This window comes from Muscardinus avellanarius (genome assembly GCF_963383645.1).
Source record: "Muscardinus avellanarius genome assembly, chromosome: 2".
In the NCBI taxonomy this organism is placed as follows: Eukaryota; Metazoa; Chordata; class Mammalia; order Rodentia; family Gliridae; genus Muscardinus; species Muscardinus avellanarius.
In genome coordinates this window covers 53,425,364-53,451,822 of record NC_137787.1, presented here as the reverse complement: position 1 = coordinate 53,451,822, position 26,459 = coordinate 53,425,364, and the positions used below count along the sequence as shown (strand labels likewise).

At 37.8% G+C, this 26,459-nt stretch overlaps 1 protein-coding gene across 1 annotated transcript in view; it reads left to right on the top strand.

The window, feature by feature from the left end:
- NUP35 (nucleoporin 35) overlaps positions 1 to 26,459 on the top strand; it is a gene marked incomplete at its 3' end in the record, with an annotated part of 34,272 nt that overhangs the window by 4,343 nt on the left and 3,470 nt on the right. The window contains exons 2-7 of the mRNA XM_080689820.1: positions 847 to 1,017; positions 3,054 to 3,181; positions 9,517 to 9,574; positions 20,326 to 20,467; positions 24,887 to 24,956; positions 25,943 to 26,071. Of these exons, the coding sequence (XP_080545946.1) occupies positions 847 to 1,017; positions 3,054 to 3,181; positions 9,517 to 9,574; positions 20,326 to 20,467; positions 24,887 to 24,956; positions 25,943 to 26,071 (698 nt within the window). The remainder of the gene's footprint in view (positions 1 to 846; positions 1,018 to 3,053; positions 3,182 to 9,516; positions 9,575 to 20,325; positions 20,468 to 24,886; positions 24,957 to 25,942; positions 26,072 to 26,459) is intronic.

Genomic DNA, 26,459 nt, shown 5'->3' with positions numbered 1-26,459 from the left:
CTTGCTGTTTCTATGTGTGTGGGGGGAGAAGAAATGGGACATATAGCAAGCCAAACCTGTTGATTATTATTTACTAATACTTTGTGTAAAAATCAGAACTCTCTTTGCTTTTAATTGTTGCATTGCAGCTACTTAGTGAGGCTCCATAACTTAGTGAGACCGACCCTGTTTTAAAATAAAGAATAAGAAATAGGGAAGAGGCTGTAGCTTGGAGGTTGAATGCCCCTGGGTTCCATCCCCAGACCTGCAAACTAGCAAACAAACACAAAAAGAACAAACAAAACAAAACAAAACACTTCTGGCTCCGAGCCACACCTCCTGCCCTATTTTTTATTCTTTATTTTGGAACAGGGTCTCACTAAGTTATGGAGTGCCTCACTAAGTGGTTGAGGCTGTCTTTGAACCCCAATCTCATCTGTTAAAGATTAATATTATAAAAATAAGATAATTTTATGTTTTTTAGAAATTATTTTATTGGCTTTTAGCTGGGCGTGGTGGCACATGCTTGTAATCCTAGCATTCGGGAGGCTGAGGTCAGAGGATCACAGTTCGTGGACAGCCTCAGCTACTTAGTGAGGCCCTTTGCAACTCAGTTGAGACCCGGTTTCAAAAAATAAAAAGACAAAAAAATAGGATTGGGGGTGTAGCTTGGAGGTAGAATGCCCCTGGGTTCCATCCCTGGTACCAGAAAAAATTATTTTATTAGCTTTTAAAATAAATCTAACTATTGTTTCATAATACTTAAGAGTTTTGATTAAATTTTCAAAATTATTAATGCTTGATTCTTGCATCTTGTCATATTATAATGGAAAAGTCATTCACTTATTAATTTGTTTATTAATTTAGGATCGGAACCAATGATGCTAGGTTCACCCACGTCTCCAAAAACAGGAGTTAATGCCCAGTTTTTACCTGGATTTTTGATGGGAGATTTACCAGCTCCAGTGACTCCCCAAACTCGATCAATTAGTGGCCCTTCAGTAGGAGTAATGGAAATGAGATCACCTTTACTTGCAGGTAAGTAAGTTGCTTACAATAGTTTTACAGTATATCAATATATCTACAAAATTTTAAAAGAGTAACAGGTGCAGCATCACCCTCTTCACACTTTTAACAATGTAAACAATTAAATAGTAGCTTTATTATAAAACATTACCTTTAGCTGGGCTTGGGTATTTTGTTACAGTGATAGAAAGCTAACAACACATTATAACTATTTATAGAATTCATCTCTGCATTTTCAAATTAGACCTCATTTGACTGAATATGTATTGTTCTTATATTTTAACATAAATTATTAAATGAAATTCAGTTCGATAACTTATTTCATCAATTCTTTGTGTGTGGGGCAGGGGGTACTGGGTTTGAGCCCAGGAACATTCTACCTGTCAGCTACACCCCAGCCCAATTTTATTTTTATTTTGAAACAAGATCTCACTAGGTTGATGAGAGTTTCACTACTTGCTGAGGCTGTCCTTAAACCTGAGATCCTCTTGTCTCGGCTTCCCAGTACAAAAAGATTATAAGCTTTCGCCACCACATCCACAATCTTTCATCAGTTCTAAGAGGCACTTTCTGTCCCTTCCACACATACACATTTTTTGTAACATCTCTGAAACAAATGGCATCTTAGCACTGTATCATATTTAGCATTTTTCTTCCCTAGTGATATTTGTTTATTTATTTGTTTATTTATTTTTTGCAGGTCTGGGGATGGAACACACGGGCATTTGACCTCCAAGCTACACCCTCTGCCCTATTTTTTATTCTTTTTTTTTTTTTTTGTGGTACTGGGGTTCCTGGAACCCCTTCCATCTCCGGGATATACTCCCACGGGCTACATTCCCAGACCTACTTTTTTTACTTTTTTATGTGGAAACAGGGTCTCCTAAGCCAGCGAGGCTGGCTCCAAACCAGCGCAATCCTCCTGTCTCCACCTTCCAAGCGTGGGGATTACAAGCGTGCGCCACCACCCCTGGCTTATTCTTTATTTTGAAAACTGGTCTCACTGAGTTGCGGAGGGCCTCACTAAGTAGCTGAGGATGTCTTCAAACCACGATCCTCTGGTCTCAGCCTCCCGAATGCTGGGATTACAAGTGTGTGCCACCACCCTAGTGATATTTAAAATCATGGTGAAATACAGCATGTATGCTCATATGAAATATAGCACAAATTTTTTTTTTGATCAGTGGTTCTGGAAGTTACAGTAATTTATACTGCTTACACCTCTATCCCAAGAGCCTTAAAATGAAGGCTTTTTTTTTTTTTTTTTTTTTTGGTGATACTGGGGATGGAACCCAGGGGTTTCTACCTTCAAGTGATAACCCTAGACCAATTTTTATTCTTTATTTTGAAACAAGGTCTCACTGAGTTGCAAAAGGCCTCACCAAGTAGCTGAGGCTGGCTGCGAACTGCCATCCTCCTCTCTCAGCCTCCCAAATGCTGGAATTATAAGTGTGCACCAAGACGCCCGCCATATAACTATTGTTTTTATTTGGCTTTTCTGTAGTGATCTTCCTGTCTCAGCCTTCCAGGGACTGGAATTACAAGAGTGCGCTACCACATCCGGCTTAAAAACTAAGTTTTTATTTTTACTAACTTATTATTTTGAAACCTTTTACTCAAAGTACAGTCTGTGGATCAGCAATTCTGGTTTCATTTGGGAGCTTGTTAGAATAGTATAATCTCAGACTCCACACCACACCTTTCAAATCAGTGTCTGAATTTTAAAAATACCTTCAGATGACTGTTAGGCATATTAAAGTTTGCATAGCTCTAGGAGACAAGAGTTTCAGTTTTTCAAAAATATAAAATTTAAGCCAGGCTTAAATCTTATAAAACACCTTTAATCCCAGCATTTGGGAGGCTGAGACAGGAAGATCACAGGTTGGAGACCAGCTTCAGCAACTTAGTGAGGCCCAGTTTCAAAATAAAAAAATAAAAATAGGGCTGGGGGTATAGCTCAAAGGTAGAATAAGAATAACAAAATCTTACTAGAAAGATGACAGATTCCCTTGCTTTCTCACCTGGCTTTACTGTTTTGTACATTGTAGGTGGCTCACCACCGCAGCCAGTTGTACCAGCTCATAAAGATAAAAGTGGAGCTCCACCAGTTAGAAGTATATATGATGACATTTCCAGCCCAGGACTTGGATCAACACCTTTATCTTCAAGAAGACAGGTGATAAACATCTTCTCATGGTCCATAACTATGTTTTTATGTGGCTATACAGCGAGGGTCAGTAATTTGAAATTTTTTCCTTGATCTGTCTAGTGTAACTGGTACACAGAATAAACATTACAGATATTTATCATAGAATCTACTTACATGATATTTATGAAAAATCACTTTTAAAGCTCAGCATGGTGGCACATGCTTGTAATCCCAGCATTACAAGCTGTGAGACCCTGTTTCAAAATAATGAATAAAAAAAAAGGACAGGGGGTGTGGCTTGGAGGTCGAATGCCCCTGGGTTCCACTCCTAGTACCGCAAAAAAAAAAAAAAAAAAAAAAAAAAATTAAATAAAAAGTACTTTTATTAGCCGGACTTGGTGACGCACGCTTGTAATCCCAGCATTTGGGAGGCTGAGACCTGGAGGATCGTGGTTCGCGGACAGCCTCAGCTACTTAGTGAGGTCCTCTGCAACTCACTGAGACCCGGTTTCAAAATACAGAATAAAAAATAGGGCAGGGGGTGTAGCTTGGAGGTCGAATGTTCCTGGGTTCCACCCCCAGACCCGCAAAATAAATAAATAAATAAATAAATAAATAGTATTTTTATTTATTTATTTTTGTTGCACTGGGCATTCTACCTCTGAGTTAACCCCAGCTCTATTTTATTTTTATTTGAAACAGAATCTCTAGGTTGATGAGAATCTCACTATTTGTTGAGGCTGTCTTTGAACCTATAATTTTCCTGTGTCAGCCTCCCAAGTTCTGGGATTACAAGGGTCTGCCACCATGCCTGGCTATATATTTTGCCAGGATCCAGCCCTAGCAAGAGTTGGGGGTCCGTGAGCAGTGGGGTGAGGAGTCAGCGAAGTACGGTGGAGAAACAGCACACAGACTCAATGGAGAGTGGCTGCTCTCTTTATTTTCGGTTTTGGCAAGCATTTTATACTTTTCTTTTTTGGCTACATTTTACTCTTAAAATTTTTTCCAGAATTAATTCTTCAGTAAGTATACAAAGAACTAATACATCAAGGCAAGGTGACAGATGACCAGTTTCTTTTTTAAGGGAACATTTCCTCTTACAAGCAACCATGGCAAAGATCAGAAGTTTATTATTAACTACTAATATAATATCATCATAATATCCTCTGCTAAGCATTATACTCTCTGATTAATATACACCATTGTTTTTTAATCAATAGGCACTACTGAGGAGAGGAACGTTTCATACTTTCCCATGTCCCAAGGCTGTGCCTGGGTACCCATCTATTCTGCTGCTGTCCACGTACCCACTATACAACCAAAGGGGGTAGGGTTACCGGGGGGGTCAGTAGCCACTCTACCCTAGCCTACCTCTGATTAAATATGCTGGCTTCCCAGAACTCATGATGGTGGGAACAACTTGTCTTGGTTCTGTTTTAGGTTTATTGTTAATATTTGTTTGGGAAAAGCCTGGGGAGGATCGGTTGCCTTTAAAGCTTGTTCTGCTTGTTATTGTCTGAGTCTTTATAGAATTTTTGTTAGATGGGTCATTTGTAAATTTAAATACAACCCATGCATAAATGTTACAGCTTCAGGGAGTAAATCTTAAATTACTTTAAACAATTTTGGGCCATTAATAACATTAAGTCTCAAATATCTTTTTGGTAACAAGGCCAATTTTAAAAAATCCCCAAATCCCCATACCTAATACCTTTTCCCCAGAAGGAGATTTCGCGTGCCCGTTCCAGGGAATGTCTGCCGTGCAGCGTTCCTGCTAAAACCAGCCGTGCTCAGTTTTAGGCTGGGAAGAAGGCGCGGCAATATTTATTTTCATGTGGGTAATTCTGTGGTCTTTTAAGTATTTTATGCACTTGCCTATGCCCCCAACCTATTTATATACATGTAGAATATGATTATGGCTTAAATCATTCCAATTCTAATTATTTAAGAAGTTTAATATTTATACATAATTTTGTAAAAGAATAAATGAAGGTTTAAGATTTTATCCAGATATGGAGTGTTTGGTAAGGATTTGAGATTTTTGTTTTGTGAATGTTTCTGTTAATATAAGCTGGGTGTCTTTTGTTTCCTTTTCTTTCTTTCTTTCTTTTTTTTTTTTGTGGTACTGGGGATTAAACTCAGGGACATTTTACCTCTGAGCAGCTCCCACCCCTTTCCCAGCCCTGTTTATTTTTAATTTTGAAATAGGGTCTTTCTAACTTGCTAAAGCTGGCTTCAAGTAATGGAATTACAGGTGTGTGACACCTTGCTCAGCCTCTTATCCTTTTATAGCTATGTTCAAAAGAGCTATCTTCTGCATATTTATGAGCTGATCATTTAGTTTGTTCTTGGTGTAGGTATTCTGATGGAAGTGCTATGTTCTGGTTGGTCTAAGTGTTCTGATGATGTTCTTTTTGGTCAGCATTATATTCATGATACCAATTCTGTTTTTAATGGGACTGAAAGAAACATGATTGTCTTAATATTTAAAAAGTACTTGCTACTCTGTACAAGCCCTGATCTAACTTCTCTCATATGTTTTAGTCCTCACAAGCGAAGCTACGCTGTATAAAATTTATCACTGAGAAAGATGAAGTAATTTGTCAAGATAAGGCAGCTAGATTATGGATGACTTCAAACTCTGTGCGGATCTAGAGGCATTGTGTGTAATAGGCAATGCTATTACCATGGTAGCTGTTGTCAGTTTGAAAAATAGTGTGGCTGCTGCTTTTCTTGTATGTGCTACTAGGGATTGAACCCAGGGGCCTCTATCTTTGAGCCCCACACTCAGACCTGTTTTATTTTTATTTGGAAACAGAGTCTCACTAAGTTGTGTTGAGCCCTCACTAAGTAGCTGAGGTTGACCACAAACCTGTGATCCTCCTGTTTTACTGTTTTAGCTTCTCAAGTACCGGGACACAAGGGTGTGCCATCACACTTGGCTTGGCTGCTGCTTTTTTTGTGTGTGTGATACTAGGGATGGAACCCAGAGGCATTCAACCTCTGAGCTATAGCCTCAACCCTATTTTTATTCTTTATTTTGAAACAGGGTCTCACTTAGTTACAGGCTTCACTAAGTAGCTGAGGCTGGCCGAGAACCTGAGATCTTCCTGTCTCAGCCTCCCAAGTACTGGGACTATAAGCATGTGCCACCACGCCTGGGTTTGGCTGCTGCTTTTTCTTCTTCTTTTTATTTATTCTTTTGTGGTACTGGGGTTCCTGGAAACCCTTCTACTGGACTACACTCCCAAACCTATTTTATATTTTTATTTGGAAACAGGGTCTCTTAAGCCAGCAAGGCTGGCTTCGAACCAGCGAAATCCTCCTGTCTCTGCCTCCCAAGCGCAGGGATTACAAGTGTGTGCCACTATACCCGGCTTGGCTGCTGCTTTTAATAGGAAGTTCAGTAGCTTTTCTAGTTATAAGGGTTCTTTCCTATCATTGTTATGTCTAGTTGAAAAAAATAACAGTTAAATTGATAAGTTCTTTATTAAATGCTTCTGCTGTTTGATTTGGAGACTTTTTTTTTTTTTTGGTGGTACTGGGATTCCTGGAAACCCTTCTACCTCTGGGCTACACTCCCAGACACCCATTTTTTTTATATCTATCATTAAATCATATTTAGTGAAGTTTTTTTTTTAAATTTTTAATTTTTTTTAATTTTTTTTTCTTTTTGGTGGTACTGGGGATGGAACCCTTCTACCTCCGGGCTACAGTCCCAGACCTATTTTATATTTTATTTGGAAACAGGTTCTCTTAAGCCAGCAAGGCTGGCTTTGAACCTGCGGGATCCTCCTGTCTCCACCTCCCCAAGCACAGTGATTACAAGTGTGTGCACCACCACGCCCGGCTTTGCCACGTGTTTTGATAACAGAGCTACACCCCCTGCCCTATTTTTTATTGTTTATTTTGAAACTGAGTCTCACTGAGTTGCAGGGGGCCTCACTAAGTAGCTGAGGCTGTCCGCGAACTGCCATCCTCCTGTCTCAGCCTCCTGAATGCTGGGATTACAAGCATGTACCACCATGCCTGGCTGGTCAGATTGTTTAAAATGCTCATGGGTCATAATTTATAGAGAATCTTTTTGACTTGAACATTGATTCCAGAGAATTAAGGTGGAGTCCCTAAATCATTGCTTCACCTCGCTAGTTATGAAAGAAGTCGAATAATAAAATTATATCTCCTAGCCGGGCGTGGTGGCACACGATTGTAATCCCCATGCTTGGGAGGCTGAGACAGGAGGATCGCGCAGGTTCGAAGCCAGCCTCAGCTACTGAGTGAGGCTCTCAGCAACTTAGTGAGACCCTGTTTCCAAATAAAATATAAAATGGGTCTGGGAGTATAGCTCAGAGGTGGAAAGCCTCTGGGTTCCACCCCTAGTACCACCCCCCCCCCAAAAAAAAAAATTATATCTCCTAGTATTCTCTCAGGTTTGGATATAGCTGGAGTTCAGATTTCCTTAGTTTAATGAGAATCTGTTTTTTAAAAACCTTTGTATATTTATTTGTAGAGAGTCTATTTTTGTATTTTGACTGAATATTGTCAGTTCTTTTATAGAATGACATATAAGAACCTTACTCTTTATTTTTTTTCCTATATAAAGGGGATATTAATGTAAATTTTTAGCTTTGTAAAAAGCTAAAATTTTACTAGTAGTGGTAGGGGTATGCTGTCTTAGGTTGTATAGACTGATTTCAGTCTGTAGTATTTCATGATTTGTGACTGTTTAAAAAATTCTGTTAACTTTCTGTTTTTCCATATGAATTTGGTTATTTGAAGAAGTACTGTTATCGCTCTCATTTTCTATATTCTGCATGTGCATTAGGAACTAAAATACATACCATGTTATAGTCTATAAAAATTTTCTTACCTGGGCGTGGTAGTGCATGCTTATATTCTCAGTATTTGGGAGGCTGAGACAGGAGGATCAGACGTTCGACTACTTGGTGAGTCCTTCTGCAACTTTATTTTGACCCTGGCTCAAAGAATTACAAAAAAATAGGGCTAGGGATATAACTTGGAGGTAGAATGGCCCTGGGTTCAATCCCCAGGTCTGAAAAAAAAATTTTTTTTCTACTGAAACTTTTTTCTTTTTCTTTTTCTTTTCTTTCTTTCTTTCTTTCTTTTTTTTTTTTTTTTGTGGTACTGGGGGTGGAACCCAGAGGCTTTCTACCTCTGGGCTATACTCCCAGACCTTTTTTATATTTTATTTAGAAACAGGGTCTCACTAAGTTGCTGAGAGCCTCACTAAGTAGTTGAGGCTGGCTTCGAACCTACGCGATCCTCCTGTCTCAGCCTCCCAAGCGCGGGGATTACAAGCGTGCACCACCACGCCTGGCAACTTTTTTCTTATTGTAAACAAAAAATATTCTAAATGATCTAGCATATTTTGGATTAATACTGCTCTACTTAAAAATAGAGAGATTGGTGTGGAGCACACATGCCTATAAGACCAATACATGGGAGGCAAAGATAGAAGGATCAGAGTTTTGAGGCCAGTCTTAGTAACTTAGCAAGACCTTATCTTAAAATAAAAAATAAAATGTGTGGGGGATGTCCTACATGGAGATAGAATGCCTTTGGGTTTGCTGGGCGTGGTGGCGCACGCTTGTAATCCCCGTGCTTGGGAGGCAGAGACAGGAGGATCGCGCTGGTTTGAAGCCAGCCTTGCTGGCTTAAGAGACCCTGTTTCCAAATAAAAATATATTAAAAAAAGGTCTGGGAGTATAGCCCGGAGGTAGAAAGGTTTCCAGGAATCCCAGTACCACCAAACCAGCAAAAAAAAAAAAAAAAAAAAAAAAAAAAAAATGCCTTTGGGTTCAATCAGTAACACACACAAAAACACACACAATACCTTTGGGACTGTGCACTAATTAGAGGTAACTATAGTACTTGATAGAAATGTGGTTGTTTTTTGAACCAAGCCGTTCAGTAATTACTGTGTTTATGTTATGGTTAGCATGTTGCATTTGTATTTTAACCCAGTTTGTGCCATTGTTCTGGATTTGGAACAACTATAAAAACTTATGTTGAGCGCCGGGCCTGGTGGCGCACGCTTGTAATCCCCGCGCTTGGGAGGCGGAGACAGGAGGATCGCGCAGGTTCGAAGCCAGCCGTGCTGGCATAAGAGACCCTGTTTCAAAAATATAAAATAGGTCTGGGAGTGTAGCCCAGAGGAAGAAGGGCTTCCAGGAACCCCAGTACCACCAAAAAAAAAAAAAAAAAAAAAAAAAAACAAAACTTATGTTGAGCAACAAATATACTACTTATGGTAACTTTGAAATAATATTTGAATATTTATTACTTTTGTAGAATGGAACTTGGCACCTAATGTCTTAATATTTTCTTCTGTTTTCATTTAGACAAACATTTCAGTAATGCAGAGTCCATTGGTTGGAGTTACAACTACCCCTGGAACAGGTAAGCAACTCCGATCTATTCTGTACTTTTTCACTAATCGATGCCCTTTGTTGATAACTGCCAAGTTTTTTTATTTTATATTTTGAACTTGGAGACTTTTTTTTAGATGTCAGTAACTTTCTTCAGGAAGGAAATGCTTATATACATTGATTATTTTCTGAACTATAAGTATGATAGGATATTCTATCCCCCCAAAAGGATATTCTATCCAAAATATTGTGTTTTAGATAACATTGCATCCTTAATGTTTGAAGTGTTCTTTGAGTCTTTTAAAAAATTGTAATTAAAAGAGTGGTTTCAGGCCAGGCATGGTGGTGTACTCTGTAATCCCAGCATTTGGGAGGCTGAGACAGGAGGATCACAGTTCTCAGGCAGCCTCAGCTACTTAGTGATTTTGCAACTCAATGATCCCCTGTTTTAAAATAAAGAATAAAAAATAGGGCTGTGGGTATAGCTCAGAAGTAGAATCCCCCTGGGTTCCATCCCTAGTACTGGAAAAAAAAGCAAAAAAAGCCATTTCAATTAGGAAAAAAAAAATTCAGACTGAATATTAAAGGTATTTTGAAAGATATTAATGCATAACTATAAATCTGTATGCCCGACTACAAAGAACCATTGATTATATCTAGTTCTTTTTTAAATTAATGACATCTTTTATCACCAACAGTTACCATTATTAGCACGCAATTTTTTTTTTTTTTTTTTTTTTTGTGGTAGTAGGGATGAAACCAAGGGGCATTCTATCTCCAAGCTATACCCTAGCCCTGTTTTGTATTCTATATTTTGAAACAGGGTCTTACTGAGTTGCAAAGGGCCTAAGTATCTGAGTCTGGCTGCAAACCTGGATCGTCCTGTTTCACCCTTCTAAGTGCTGGGATTACAAGTGTATGTTACAACTTCTTACTGTTCTCAAGTGGGAGAACACAGGAATAAAATTAAATAAACAGCCTGTTGTTAACTTTTCCCCTAGTACAGCAACTTCCATAGGGATGTTATAGTTGTAGAATAATTTATTAAAATACAAAAACTATAAACTGGGCATGGTGGTCCATGCCTTTAATTCCACTATTTGGGAGGCTGAGACAAGAGATTTGCAGGTTATGAGATCAGCCTTAGCAATTTAGCAAGACCTTGTTTCAAAATGAAAAATATAAAGGGGAGAGGAGATATATCAGAGGTAGAATCTCACTGGGTTTAATCTCTGTATTCCCTCCAAAAAACAAAAGCTATGATAGGAAAAATACGCCTATTATAAATTGGCCACTGGGAGCCACTGCTGCTTTTACTTTGAATTTAAGGAATTTATATATAGAAAATCTTAATGGGGGATAAATAAAAGAGAATATTTTTGAAAAGATATGACAGATGTGGGTGCTTATGCGTGGCTAGTAATAAGCAAGATATAGAAAAAGGAGCCAGGTGCAGTGGTACATGCCTGCAGTTCCAGTATTTGGGAAACTGAGACAGGATTGCACGTTGGAGGTCAGTATGTAGTAATTTAGTGAGACCGTGTATCAAAAATAAATATTTAAAAAAGGTCTGGGGTGTAGCTCAGAGGTAGAACCCCTCTAGGTCCAATCCCATACCACTACCCCCCCCCCAAAAAAAAAAAAAGATATTGAAAAAGGAAGTTGTTTGGAGAAAATTAATTGAGAGGAAAACCTAGACTTCACTTAATATCTACTTTTTAAATGTCTGTATTAAGCATTAAATAAGTGCTAGTCTTTTGTGTAATTTGTAATTTTAGCTTTCTGAGATTGGCAGGTTTTGTAAAGAGATGTCATGGAATATAATGGGATAAGCATTGTTTTATGCTTGGTTTTTTTTTGTGTGTGTGTGTGTTCAATAAGGAGTAGTTTGTTTTTAAATTCTGTAATTGGTGTAAAGATCTCTTTTAGAATCTTATTTCTGGTGTAGGAAAATCTTGGTCATATGGGAAAAAAACAAAATCTGCATTAAAGAATATCAGAGTCTTTCAACTGTAGGCTACAATTGCCCCGGTAAAGAATATTGAGTATGTTCTGTCTTTGTTCTTCCTCTCAGTTTTATTTAGCTGTATTTTAATTTTTCCCCTACTTCTTCCCTTTTATTTTTCTTAGTTTTTATCTTGAGAAGTTCTTTCACTTATTTATCAGCTCTCTTTCTAAACAGTAGGCCATTTATTAATGAACTAGAATCCTTATTTATCTTAGCATATTGTTAATAGATTAAATCTGCTATTAGCTGATACAGTATTTTCTGGCTTTTTTTTTTAAAGTGGGACTGAGTTCTAATAATGTTCCCAGAAATGGAGAAAAAAGATATTTTTCTTTTTTTGATCTAGTTTAGTGGCCCCTTCTGTGTGCTTCTGTAGAGTTGTCTGTGCCTGGTTCTTTATCCATTATTAGTTTATCAGTTCTTTCAGAAAAGAGACTTTTTAAAAATATCTTCAGTGTATACCCATCATAGAACCAGGCTTGAAGGGGTCTCAGTAAAATGTTCATTGAATATGTTGATGTGTCGGGGATTTCTCTCTGGCACTTGGGAGGGAGAGACCTGAAATGATGGACATGGACAATTGCCTCTCATGCAACTGACAATTTTATTCTCTTAAAACTAGTTTCTTTATACCCTTTTTTCAGCTAAGTTAAGTATCACATCCTTATGGGAAAAAGCAAACACCGAAATACCCTGGGGAATGTTAGGGATAGGGAAGGTGTCATAAATCACTAAGATACAAAGAAACTACCAAACACAGGGGAGGGCAGAGAGACCTAGTAAAGGATTACTAAAAATGTGATTAAGATAAGTTCCCACTCCCACTGGGGGGCCTTGGGTTACGAATTCCGGAGGGGACTGGAGTTCCACCTGGAGTCTTGGGGGAGTCTGACCTTTCGCCAGCCCCCCTTTAACTCCTTTGGAATCTTTCACTCAGGCTTTGTCCATGTCCTTCATCATTGATGGATGTAAATTGTAGTCAGTTGAATAGAACAATATATCCCTATTCTAGTTCCTGGAATCTGTGACTATTACCATTATGGCTGCCAAAATAAGATTAAGGATCTTGAAAGGAGGTGGTTTGAGAGATAAAGAGGTGGCTGTGGGGTGTGGGCTTGAAGAAGGTGATCCTGGATTGCCTGGGCGATTCCTAAACCTAATCACAAGTCTCCTTTAAGAAAGAGGCAGAGAGAAATTTGACATAGAAAGGAGATGTAGAGAGAAAAGTGATGTGAGACAGGCAGAAATTGGAATGTTGCCCAAAGCAGGACACAAGTGATGGAATCTCCCCTCGAGTCTCTAGCAGACACCTACCTTTGCATGCTGGTAACCCAGCTTGGAATTCTAGCCTCCAGAACTGTAAGTGAATACAGCCTGTTTTTGTTTTTGTTTTTTGTGGTGATAGGGATTGAACCCAGGGGCATTCTGTCTGGGTTACATCCCCAGCACCCCCGCCCCTTTTGTGGTACTGGGCATGAAATCCAGGGGAATTCTAACACCCCAGCTATACCCCCAGCCCTATTTTACTCTATTTTGAAACAAGGACTCACTAAGTTGTGGAGGGCCTCACAAGTTGCTGAGGCTGGCTGCAAATCTGCAGTCCTCATATCTTAGCCTCCCAAGCACTGAGAGTACAGGCTTGTGCCACCACACCCAGCTCTCAGCCCTTTTTTATTTTGAAGCATTGTCTCTTCGGATTCATCTAAGTTTCTAGTGTTGAGTTTTTTTCTAGATAGCGTTTCTTTCCCTTTTCCTTACATTCTTGTTTTGATAAAGAACAGGTTTAAGTAGCTTTCTCAGGAATCTTACATACAAAGTAAAATTTAAGACCTTGTGGTGGAAATGTTCTGTTTCTTTGTACTGTGTTCATACTTGTTTGGCTGGGTATACTATTTTATTTTATTTATTTATTTTTTAATTGAGTTTTTTTTAATGGCTGAGTAAAATTCCATTGTATACGTATCCCATAGTTTTGTAATCCATTCATCTGTTGATCTTGGCTGGCTCCATAGTTTGGCTGTGGTGAATTGTGCAGCTGTGAACATAGATACACATGTATTAGTTTGGTTTCCTTTCTTTTGGGTAGATACCGGGCACAGTATTTTAGATTGGAATTTCAGAGGCACAATTTCATTGTCTTCTACCTTCCAGTGTTCCATAGAAGTTTGCTGCAACAGTTCTGAGTATTCATAAGTGACCTGTTTGGGGAGAAATTTATGATTTCTCTGTTTTTGTGTTCTTAATTTGATGAGTAAGTATGTTTTGAGGAAGATGAGTATGTTTTTTGCTTCTTTTACTAGGGAGTTGATGGATCCTTTTAAAAGTCAGGACACATCATACATTTTTGTGAAATTTCCTTGTACTCTTTGATAATTTTCCTTTGTTTTCTCTTACTGAAATTTCTTTGTGTGTGTGTGTGTGTGTGTGTGTTTTATTACTATAGGGATTTCTAATTTTCTAATTTTTTCTTACATTGTCACTTATATCTGTATTTTACTTCCCAGAGATTTCCTCGGTCAAGATTTTCTTTTGCCTGTCAATTTACATTTGTGTGTGTGTGTGTGGTACTGGGGATGGAACTCAGGGGCATTCTCCTTCCGAGTGACACTCTTAGCCCTATTTTTTATTGTTTGTTTTGAAACAGGGTCTCACTGAGTTGCAGAGAGCCTCAGTAAGTAAGTAGCTAAAGCTGTCTGCGAACCTGTGAGCCTCCTTTCTCAGCCTCCTAAATTTTGGATTACAAGCGTGCGCTACCACACCTGGCTCATTTTACATTTTAATTTCTTTTTTTTTTTCTTTGAATACTGGGGATTGAACTCAGGGACATTCTACCTCCAAGCTACACCCTCAGTCTTAGTTTTTATTCTTTATTTTAAATCAGGATTTCACTAAGTTGTGGAGGGCCTCACTAAGTAGCTGAGGCTGGCTGCAATCTGAGATTTTCTCGTCTCAGCCTCCCAAGTACTTGGATTACAAGCACGTACCACTATACCTGGCTTGTCATTTTAATTTCTAAGAAACATTTTTCTTCCTTTTCTTTGAATGTACTTAGACATGTAAAATGTAAATATCTTAATAATTATCATTTTTATTCATCTTATTGTCTTGATCTATTTCTTGTTTTCATTTTTCACTTCTATTATTATTAGAAAAAGCACATTTAAAGCTGGGATTGTAATCCCAGTACTTGGGAGGCTGGACAGAAAGATTGAAGGTTCAAGGCCAGTCTCAGCTACTTAGTGAGACCCTATTTCAAAATAAAGAATGAAAAATAGAACTGGGGGGTGGAGCTTGGAGGTAGAATGCCCCTGGGTTCAGTCCTCAGTACAGCCAAAAAAAAAAAAAAAAAAAAGGGAAGGAAAAGCACATTTATTGAATGAGATACTAAAAGGCTCCTTGGAATCTTATGTGTGTATGTAGGGCTCAAGCATTGGCAGAGGTAGGGGAGAACTAATGGAGAAGAATCTGTTTAGAATCTGTTTTTGCTTTTTCCTAGGTTTTGCTGTAAAAGGATTGAGATAGAGGTTTGTGTTTTTGTTGTGACAGCTCAATTTCAGCTTCTTATAAGTTTTCCCTAAGAAGAATCCTCCTCTTTTATACTTTTACTGGTGCTTTGTAACCTTATGTCATAATGTAATAGCGATAGTGACATACATGTACACAACACGTGGTGGGCTTTCCCCTGGCTCCCCATTCTCCCTTTCCTGTACAGGATATTGAGATTGGCATTGATATTCTCACATATGTATATAATGTCAGTGGAAGTATTTCCTTCTACAATTCTCCTCCTACCCTCCCCAAGACCATCCCCTTCGCTTCACTGGAGTTTCTCCTTTATTATTTAAAGTCTCTCTGTATCCCAGTTAATCCCTAGCTTTCTGCATATGAGAGAATACATATGACCTTTTACTTTCTGTGGTTGGCTAATCTCACTTAACATAATGTTCTCCAGGTCCATCCTTTTCCTGCAAATGACATATTTTGTTCTTTATTGATGAGTAGAATTCCATTGTATGGATATCCCATAATTTTGTAATCTATTCATCTGTTGATGGGCACCTAGGTTGGTTCTATAATTTGGCTATTGTGAATTGTGCTGCTATAAATAGGGAAATGCATGTATTGCCATATAATCTGATTTCAGTCCCTTTGTAAAGACACCCGGCAGTAGTATAGCTCGATCATATGGTGGGTCCATTCCCAGTTTTCTCGGGAATCTCCACATTGATCTTCTCATAGCGGCTGCACTAATTTGCAATCCCACCAGCAGTATTCCTATTTCCCTACATCCTCACCAGCATTTATTGATATTTGACTTTTTGTTGATTGCCATTCTAATTGGGGTTAGATGAAGTCTCAGTGTCACTTTTCTTTTTCTTGTGGTACTGGGATGGAACCCAGGGGCATTCTGTCTACAAGCTATACCTGCCAGCCCTATTTTTTATTCTGTAGTTTGAAACAGGGTCTCACTGAGTTGCAAAGAGCCTCACTAAGTATCTGAGGCTGTCCTCAAACTGTGATCCTCCTGTCTTAGCTTCCCAAATGCTGGGATTATAAGGATGCACCACCACACCTGACTTTCAGTGTCAGTTTGATTTGCATTTCCCTGTTTGCTAATGATGTTGAACATTTTTCCATGTATTTATTGGCCATTTTATTTCTTTTGTGAATTGTCTACTTATCTCTTTAATAGTTCAGTTGTCCATTTCTTCATTTCTTGATTGGGTTATTAGTTTTTTTAATGTTAAGTCTTTAAAGTTTTTCAAATACTCTAGATATTGGTCCTCTTTCAGAGAACCCGTGGTCTCCAAAATCTGAGGCTTTCAAGTGTGATTATCATTTGGTGTTGGAGGGACTAGAGGTGAATACAGGTGTTCTGATTCACCATGCTTAATTAGATGTTCTATCTGTTGTTCAGTGTACTTTTGGGTATAATGAATTGTCAAGCTGCAAAGTCTGACAAAAAGAGTTCCCACAAGAACTTCAGACACCAGCTGAAAGTTTAAGGATGTCTTCAGGGCCACCACTAATTCAAATTGCCTAGCTATAAATTTGGTGGTTCTAAAGATTTGATAATTTACTGGAAAGACTCACAGAAACCATGGAAAGTATTGTTCTGATGACTAAAGTTTTATTAGAGCAAAAAGATGCAAGCTAGAACCAAAAGAAGATTCTGGGAGGATTCCATATGTGAAATTACCTTCCACTCTGATCAGGGGACAATTCATATATGAAGTATGCACAGAATATCACTAAGTAGAGGAGTTGATTGGTGCTTCTGTGTCCAGAGTTTTATTGGAATTTTATTATGCAGGTATGATTAAATCATTGATCAAATGAACTCAAGCATTAGTCCCTCTCGTCTTCCTGGAGGAGGGATGATATCATGTGGCTCAAAGTTTCTACCTTGTTACTCTAAACTATTAGTCTAGTCTGAGGATAAAGACACATATTTTGCTGAGGAAATTCCCAGGGTTTAGAGGTTGCTTCCTAGGAACCAGGAATACCACACATCACAGTGGGATGAATCCAAATTATTTTTTTTCTTTCGGTTCTGGGGGTGGAATCCAGGGGCATTCCACCTTCGAGCTACACCCACAGCCTATTTTTTATTCTTTATTTTGAAACAGGGTCTCACTGAGTTGGAAAGAGCCTCACTAAGTAGCTGAGATTGTCCGGAACCGCAATCCTCTTGTCTCAGCCTCCCAAATGCTGGGATTAAAAGCCTGTGCCACTACACTGGCCGAAATTCTTAATTTCACATTGTGATACTTTGTTTCATGGTTAGAAGGTAACATAACTGCCAGGAACCTCTTTTTGCTGTGGTTTAAAATGGACTACTCGTTTTATCTTTTGTTTTTATTGAGTTCAGTGGTCTATTTTGAAATAATTCAATCTGGTCTTTAATCGAAGATATTTTCATAAAGGGTAATGAAGTCTTTTGCTTTCCACTTTAAATTGATTTTATGAAGAATGTTTGAATAGTGATTTACCAAGGGAGACAAATTATAATTCAGTCTCATGTAGTTTGATAGGCACACTTTATTTTCATCTTATAAAGCATAGTGTGTGGGTACTAAAAGTGTGATTTAGAGGAAGTGAAATCAGTGGGCAATTAAACATTAACTAGGTGGGGCAATTATGCTAAACTTATGTAAATACTTTTAGATTACATATAAGTAATTATATTTTTAAGAGTAGTTGACAGGACAAAAATCGGATTGCTTATTCATTTGAGACCTAATTTTGATTTATTTTAGTTTTAAAGGTCATAATGGTTTTCTCAATTTGAGCCTTCATTTAATTTCTTGCTTGAAGGTTATTACATGATGTAGCATAACTAAATTGCACCTTCATAATGGCAGTACAGGATGTAAAAGATTGGATTGGCTTCAGATTTTATAATAAAATGCTTTTTACTGTCTTTGGTTTGCTAAAGCATGTCTTTACAGTAAGAACTAAGTTTATTTAAGGGTCTCTTCTATCAGTATGTGCTTCTGCTTAGTTTCTAAAGGATTAGTTAATTGGTTGATAAGCAGATTTTTTAATTTAATTTTTTTGTACTGGGAATTGAACCCAGGGGCATTCTGCCTTTGAAGTACACCCCAGCCCTATTTTATTTTTATTTATTTTAAAACAAGGTCTTATATGTCTTATATGTTAATGAGAGTCTCACTAAGTAGCAGAGACTGTCCTTGATCCTGCAATCCTCCTGTCTCAGCCTCCCAAGTACTGGGGTTACAGGTGTGTGCCACCATGCCTGGCTAGCAGATATTTTTAAAATATACATTTGTCAAAGTGGAGTGTTTCATTTTAAGTGAGCCATGTTTTAGAAATATGTTGTACCTATTAGATGCATCTGTGGTGATGAGGGGAAAATTGTAAAATGTATTAAAGCATATATGTAGTATAGCATTCCTTTAAATTACTTTGAATTGTCTCTTTTTATTTGAGTGTAACCAGTTTTAAGTTGTGTGTGTGTGTGTGTGTGTTTTACTGGGGGTAGAACCCAGGGGCTTTTCTACCTCTGGGCTATACTTTCAGACCTATTTTTATACTTTATTTGGAAACAGGGTTTCACTAAGTTGCTGAGAGCTTCACTAGGTAGCTGAGGCTGGCTTTGAACCTGTGCAATCCTCTTGTCTCAGCTTCCCAAGTGCTGGGATTACAAGCGTGCACCACGACACCTGGCTTTAAATGTAACCAGTTTTAAAAGTCAGGTAATTCTGTAAGAATAATGTTTGTGTTATTATTTCATTCTTTTCTATACCTTTTTGTTTTTTATAGTTAATATTTATTGGCTGTTTTCATTTGCTATTATAAAATATTTGAATATTTGCTTTTCAAACTTTCTGGCATATATAATTTGCTTTTTAGCCTTGACTACTGGTTGAACATGAACAAGTAGGGTCAGGCTTGAGCATCCTTCCTTTTTTCTTAGAGGATCTGGATAGTTATTATCTTCCTTGGCCTAAAAAATTTAAATGAAAATTCCAGAAGTAAACCATTTTGAATAGTGTAATGCAGACTTACATTGTTTCTCTGCATCTTGCCCTGAATCATCTGCCCAGCACATCCATGCTATATATTCTTCCTGCCTGTTAGTCACTTGGTAGCCATCTCAGTTTTCAGATCTTCATTGCTTGTGTTCAAACCTGATTTTCCTAAATAATAACCCAAAAGATGCTGCAAAAAGAAACTATAGGGTTGGGATGTATTTCAGTGGTAAAGTACTTGCCTTGTAAGTGCAATGCCCTGGGTTCAACCTTGGTACCTTCTTCCTCCCCCCTCCCCCCAAAAGTTTGCTTTAAGTGGTCAAAGTTTTTGACTTTGTAAGAAAAAAATCATATGCTGAAGTTGCTAAGATCTGTTTTGATGACAAACCCTCTGTTGAATAGGAAAAATTTGTGAAATTCCCAAAAAGGCACAAGAACATAAGTTTGTGTTAGTTTTGCTGTCACACATCAAACTCCAAAAGTTACTGCCACAGTTTATGATAAGTGCTTAGTTAAGATGGAAAAGATTTTCAGTTTGTGGTTTGGGGCCGTCTGTGGTTTTACATGTCCTTTGGAGGTTTTGGAATTTATACATTGCAGTTAAGGGGGAACTAATTGGAAGAGCAAATACACAATAAATATTGAATAGATTTTGTTCTTTTTCTTTTTTTGGTACTGGGGATTGAACACAGGGCATTTTACTTCCAAGCTACATCCCTAGCCCTATTTTTTATTCTTTATTTTGAAACAGGGTCTCACTAAGTTCGCTTAGGCTGGCACAAACCTGTAATCCTCTTGTCTTAGGTTCTCAAATACTGGGATTACAAGTATGTGGTACCACACCCGACTCTTGAGTGGATTTTATGTATTTGATTTCCGGTTATTTTATTTTCTCTGGAGTAAGATATTTGGATTTTGTTTTGTAATACTTTTTGGGCAGAGGAACTAACAAGGAAAGTGGTAGGTTCAGAAGATTTATCAAACAGAAGTCCTTGAGGTTGTCTGAAAGGTTTTTGTGGTAGGTTTAACCAGAAATTAACAGGACATTTGGCAAACATATAGCAAGCAAAACATTTGCAAACTCTTAAGGCATTTCCAGTGATAAATGACTTTGTCTTCTATGGAAGTATGAAATTGACATGTAATCACAGTTGTGTGTTTTGAAGTATTTATGTAATTGTCAACTTTAATATGTTTCCTTTTAAAATCAAAATCATTGTTTTAAAAGAAACCAAAGTGTTTATATTGTTAACTAACTTACTAAATATATTACTGTAGGACAAAGTATGTTTAGTCCAGCAAATATTGGTCAACCACGAAAGACGACACTATCTCCCGCCCAGTTGGATCCTTTCTATACTCAAGGAGATTCTTTGACATCAGAAGATCACCTTGATGACACTTGGGTGACTGTGTTTGGGTAAGGTTTTGAGGTTTTTTAGAAAAATGCTGCCACCCCAACATTTGAAAATGATTATCATCAAATAATTTTGAAACAGAGTCTTACAAAGTTATTGCATTCCAGCCTCAAATCTGTGATCCTCCTATCTCAGCCTTTCAAGGACTGGGATTACAGGCATGTATCAGTCACTCCTGGTCTCCTAGATACATTGCTTTTCTTTCTTTCTTTTTTTTTGCGCAATACTGTGGATGGAACCCAGGGGCATTCTACCTCCGAGTTACACCCTCAACTCTAGTTTTTATTCTTTTACTTTGAAATAGGGTATCCTGAGTTGCAAAGGCCTCACTGAGTAGCTGAGGCAGGTCGCAAACCTGGATCCTCCTGTCTCAGCTTCCCAAATGCTGGAATTGCAAGCATGAGCCACCATGTGCGGCTCCCTAGATACATTTTGAATAGACTTTTGTAGTTGAACAATAATTTAAGTGTGCTTAATTTACAGATGAAGAAATGGAAGTATAGACAGATAAGGTGGTTTGTTTAGAGGTTCATGTCTAGTTAATAGTAAAATTAAAGCAAAAGCTGAGCATTGTAGTGCATGCTTGTAATCCCAGTACTTGGGAGGCTGAGGCAGGGGGATCTCTTTTTTATGTATACTTCCAGAGGGATTTTATGTGTTACTGGATTCTATTTTGATAAAGAATAGGGTCATTGAATTCCTTTGATGTGCTGGAAACCCCTGCTCATCTCTATTTTCATAGCCTTTGGGCTGGCTTCTTGAATTTCTTTTATATTTAAAATTTTACTTCCCCTCATAAAATATCTCTTGTTTTTGAACACTGATTTCTGTTTCTAACTCTGTTTTTTAGGCTCAATAATAATGGTTTCAGTTATTCCTAGTTATTAGGTAAACTATGTACAATACTTTGTCTTTTTTTTTTTCTTTTATATTTATGATACTGTTCTAAGCTGGGCGCCATAGTGCATACCTGTAATCCCAGTATTTGGGAGACTGAGATAGGAGGATCAGGTTCAAGACCAGCCTCAACAACTTAGTAAGACTCTTAAAACCTAGTGAGATACTGCTTCAAGACAAAAAGGGGTTAGAAATATAGCTTAGAGGTAGACTGCCTCTGGGTTTAATTTCTAGTACCACACACACACACACAAAAACAAACAAAAAAAACCAGGTATTGTCCTAGCTCTTCGTTTTGTTTTTTACTAACCCTTTATATGAATTTATATTTTTCATAAAAAATTTATTGTTAACAAAAACCAACATCACTTTTCCATATCACCTCCAAAACATGATTTGCAAGATCCTTGGTAACAGGATCTTTTTATTTTTTATTTTTATTTTGCCATGTGTAAGAGAAGGTACTACTTTTTTTTTTTTTTTTTTGCGGTTTGGGGATGGAACTCAGGAGCATTCTACCTTTAACTTACACCCTCAGCCCTGTATTTTATTCTTTACTTTGAAATAGGATCTCATTGATTTGCAAAGGTCCTCACTCAGTAGTAGCTGAGGCTATCCACAAATTGCGATCTTCCTGTCTCAGCCTCCCAAATGCTCGGATTACAAGTGTGCGCCACCGAGCCTGGCTTTTTTTTTTTTTTTTTTTTTTTTTTGGTAGTCCTGGGTGTTACGGATTGGGAGAATATGGGTTGTGGGGAAACTGTTCCTGGGGACCTCTACTAAGGTCTCGGACACAATTTCCCTCAAACCACAACAAAACCCAAAACGACCAAAACCAGAAAATTACCGCGGGTTCTTGTCCTAAGCTAAGAATAAATATACATAGCTTGGACAGTTGCTGGAGATTTAAAGAACTTTATTAAAAGATAGAAATACAGAGGATAGGTACAGCTCCATACCAGACTGGCATGGAGGGGTGACTCGAATGAATACACCAAAGGGATCACACGTAAACCGGAATTTTTATACCCATGACCTCCATCTTGTTTATGTGATTCTGACATAGTGAACTCTCTGTAAGGTACCTCCCCTTACCCTGTAAGGTACCTCCCCCAACAAGGTGTGGCAAGGTGTCTCCTTTCATGAAGGTCGACCCCTCCTACCATCCTAGCTAGCTTATCTAATCATGTAGATCTGTCTTTAGATAGAGAAAGGCCTAGTTCTCCTCTCTTATTGACTTGCTAATTACATCTAACTAAGTCAATCTAAGTTTCAATAGCTGTTTGCTACCTGACCAAAGCCAAGCTTTTCTCTCTTCAGGTCTGCCGCCATTTTGACACAATTATTTTTGAAATATCTTAATAATCAGAGCTTTCTCAAATCTTCGTAGGCCATTCCCAATACTGGTACAAATATTTTACTTATATAGATCTTATATATGTTTACTTTCTTGCTTATTTTTGTTTTTTTTTATTATTTTTATTTTTTGTGGTACTGGGAGTGGAACCCAGAGGCTTTCTACTTCCGGGCTATACTCCCAGATCCATTTTATATTTTATTTGGAAACAGGGTCTCACTAAGTTGCTGAGAGAGCATCACTAAGTAGCTGAGGCTGGCTTCGAACGGGGTGATCCTCCTGTCTCAGCCTCCCAAGCGCAGGGATTACAAGTGTGCTCCACCATGCCCGGCTCTTGCTTATTTTTGTGAGTCAGATTTTTTTAAGGGTTTTAATCTGAGCTCCAGATTATACAAACTTCTAGATAAATGTTTCTCTATTGCTGACAGTTATTGCTGCTTTTAACTATTTTTGTTTTCAAATAGAAAAAAGCTTTATTTTTTGGATGATAAAAAAGTATTATCTGAGCCGGGCATGGTGGCGCATGTTTTTAAAATTACCCGCTCTTGGGAGGCTGAGACAGGAGGATCTCACAGGTTCGAAGCCAGCCTCAGCTACTTAGTGAGGCTCTCAGCAACTTAGTGAGACCCTGTTTCTAAATAAAGTATAGAATAGGTCTGGGAGTATAGTCTGGAGGTAGAAAAGCCCCTGGTTTCCACCTCCATTACCACCAAAAAAAAAAAAAAAAAAAAGTATTATCTCATTGCCAGATAGTCATACTGTAAAAAATTTTATAAAGAGGTAAAAACCACTTAAGAGTTTTCTTATTCAGAGATATAACAATCTTTTATTTATTTGTATATTTTTGGTACCGAGGTTTGAACTTAGGGCATTCCACCTCTGAGCTACATCCCCAGCTATACATGAGTGTGTGTGTGTGTGTGTGTGTATGTGTGTGTATTTTAACTTTGAAACAAGGTCTTATTAAGTTGCTGAGACTGTCCTTGAACACTGTCCTTGCCCTGTTTTTGTTTCCTAAGTACTAGTACTATAGGTGTGCGCAACCACACCCAGCTTGATTACCATCTTTTGAAATGACTATATTCTATGAATGTTTATACTGAATTTTATTTATTTATTTATTTATTTATTTATTTATTTATTTATTTATTTATTTATTTATTTATTGGTGGTACTGGGGTTCCTGGAAGCCCTTCTACCTCCGGGCTACACTCCCAGACCTATCTTTTTTACACTTTTTATTTTGGAAATAGGGTCTTCTAAGCCAGGCGTGCAGTTGGCTTCGAACCTGCGCGATCCTCCTGTCTCTGCCTCCCAAGCGCGGGGATTACAAGTGTGCGCCACCACGCCCGGCCTAATTTTATTTTTAAGAACTAAATTTCAGAATTTTTAGGCAGTGTTGAATGTACAGTGATATTATATAATTTATATTTTTCTCTTCTAATAATCATGATATGCCAAAATACTACATATAAGTACACATATACTATGAAATAAATTATATGTAGATATGCAGCTTTGTAATCATATTTGAAGGGCAGTGGTAATGGCTTTGAGAGTGGAAATTTTAGAGATTTCAGAGATGGACTCTGGGAATAGAGAATAAGAGTCAAAATGAATGTTAGTGTATTTGCTTTTGAGTGATGGTTATTGATACAGTTAGACTAAATGGAGAAAATAAGATGATTAGGGATCTCTCAGTAATGTTCTAATCATAGATTTCTAAATTCCCAAACTTATGCTTACTGCCCCTTTTTCAGAAAAAAATTACTCTTGGGTGGCTCTACCTCTCCCTTATTTTTATTCAATACCATCTGATTATATCCAAGGCTATTGCCCTACCTCTGGGTACTCCTACCACCCGATTATTTCTATTCAGTGCCATCCAATTATAACCAAGGCTATTTGTCCTCCACCCCACCTACCACCCCATTATTTCTATTCAGTGCCATCCAGTTATAACCCAGGCTACTTCCCTAACCCTCACCTTCACCTGTCTTCCAGTGTCTTCCCCTTCAAGTGAGGGGGACCATATCACAGACCATGGGAATCTATATTCCCAAATATAGATTGGGAGTAATAATTTATCGAAACTTATAAGTTTGGTAATTTGCATTTGTATTAATAGTGAAAGTTGACTGTTTGTCTGGACAACTCTTTTTTTCAGGTTCCCTCAAGCATCTGCTTCCTATATATTGTTGCAATTTGCGCAGTATGGAAATATCTTAAAACATGTGGTAATGTATACTTTTTTTTTTTCCAATTCAAGATTTTAGCTAAGGAATGAGAAACTGAATTGAGGGAGACTGTTTCAGAATTATGTCTATTTTTTTCCTACATCAAAATTCTGTCAAGTTTTGAAAGAATATGTCCTTTTAAGTCTGGAGAACTCAAAGTTGCTTACTGTTTGATAAAAAGGAATGGAGAGAAAAGATAAGAGCATGAGAGTTTTGGAATTCACCCCTCCTTTCTCAGATAGTTTATGGTTTCTTAAAGAATGATGCATTATGCCAAATAGTATATAACTTTTCCAATTTAGTGCTTATAGGGAACAAAGGAGGAAGAGGAAGTTTCTGAACTGTTAAGTTTTTAGAGCTCTTTATCTTATAGAGGGCTTAAAAAAAAAAGATCATACCTTGCACAACAAAGTATACCAATTTATTTTCCGATTACTACAGACTTAACTCCTTTACAAAATCATATTGAATACAGTTTAAGAAGATTCCATAGTAAATGTTGATGAATCGTTTTACAAGAAACAATTATCTTTTGAGAATTACTTTTAGAAAATATTTGCCATATATCCTTTATTTAAAGAATTGAGAGCTGGATAGATGTTAAGAAACTGTTTCCTTAGGGTTCTTGTTGAATTCTAATATATAGCTTTTCACAGAGCAGCATATAAATAGTGAACATTCAATCTGGGCGTGATGGCACACGCTTATAATCCTAGCATTTGAGAGGCTGAGACAGGATCGCGGTTCGTGGACAGCCTCAGCTACTTAGTGAGGCCTCTGCAACTCAGACCCTGTTTAAAAATAAAGAATAAAAAATAGGGCTGGGGGTGTAGCGCAGAGGTAGAATGCCCCTGAGTTCCATCCCCAGTAGTGCCAAAAAAAAAAAAGAACATACAAATTTATTCTCACACTTCTATTTTCTAATAGAGTTCATTAGGTATAGATTTTATATTTTATATCTTACAATATAACTTTATTCTTTGCAGATGTCTAATACAGGAAATTGGATGCATATTCGTTATCAGTCTAAACTGCAGGCTCGGAAAGCCTTAAGCAAAGATGGGAGAGTATTTGGAGAATCCATCATGATTGGTGTAAAACCATGTATAGATAAAGTAAGTTATTGGTGATAGAAGGACAATAGCCTAGTCTATATGAAGAGCACAAGATGTTGGTTGGCCTTGGTTATTATGCCACTTGACTTCACTGTACCTCTTTTTCTTTGTCAAATAAGATACTTGAAGTACTTTTTTTTTTGCGGGTCTGGGGTTGGAACCCAGGGACATTTGAACTCTGAGCCACATCCCCTGTCCTATTTTTATTCTTTATTTTGAAACAGGGTCTCACTAAGTTGCGGAGGCCCTCACTAAGTAGCTGAGGCTGTCTGCGAACCACAATCCTCCAGTTTCAGCCTCCCAAATGCTGGGATTACAAGCATGTGCCACCACGCCCGGCTACTTGTAGTACTTTTTGTGGTAAGCAAAACTTATTTAATTAAAGCCT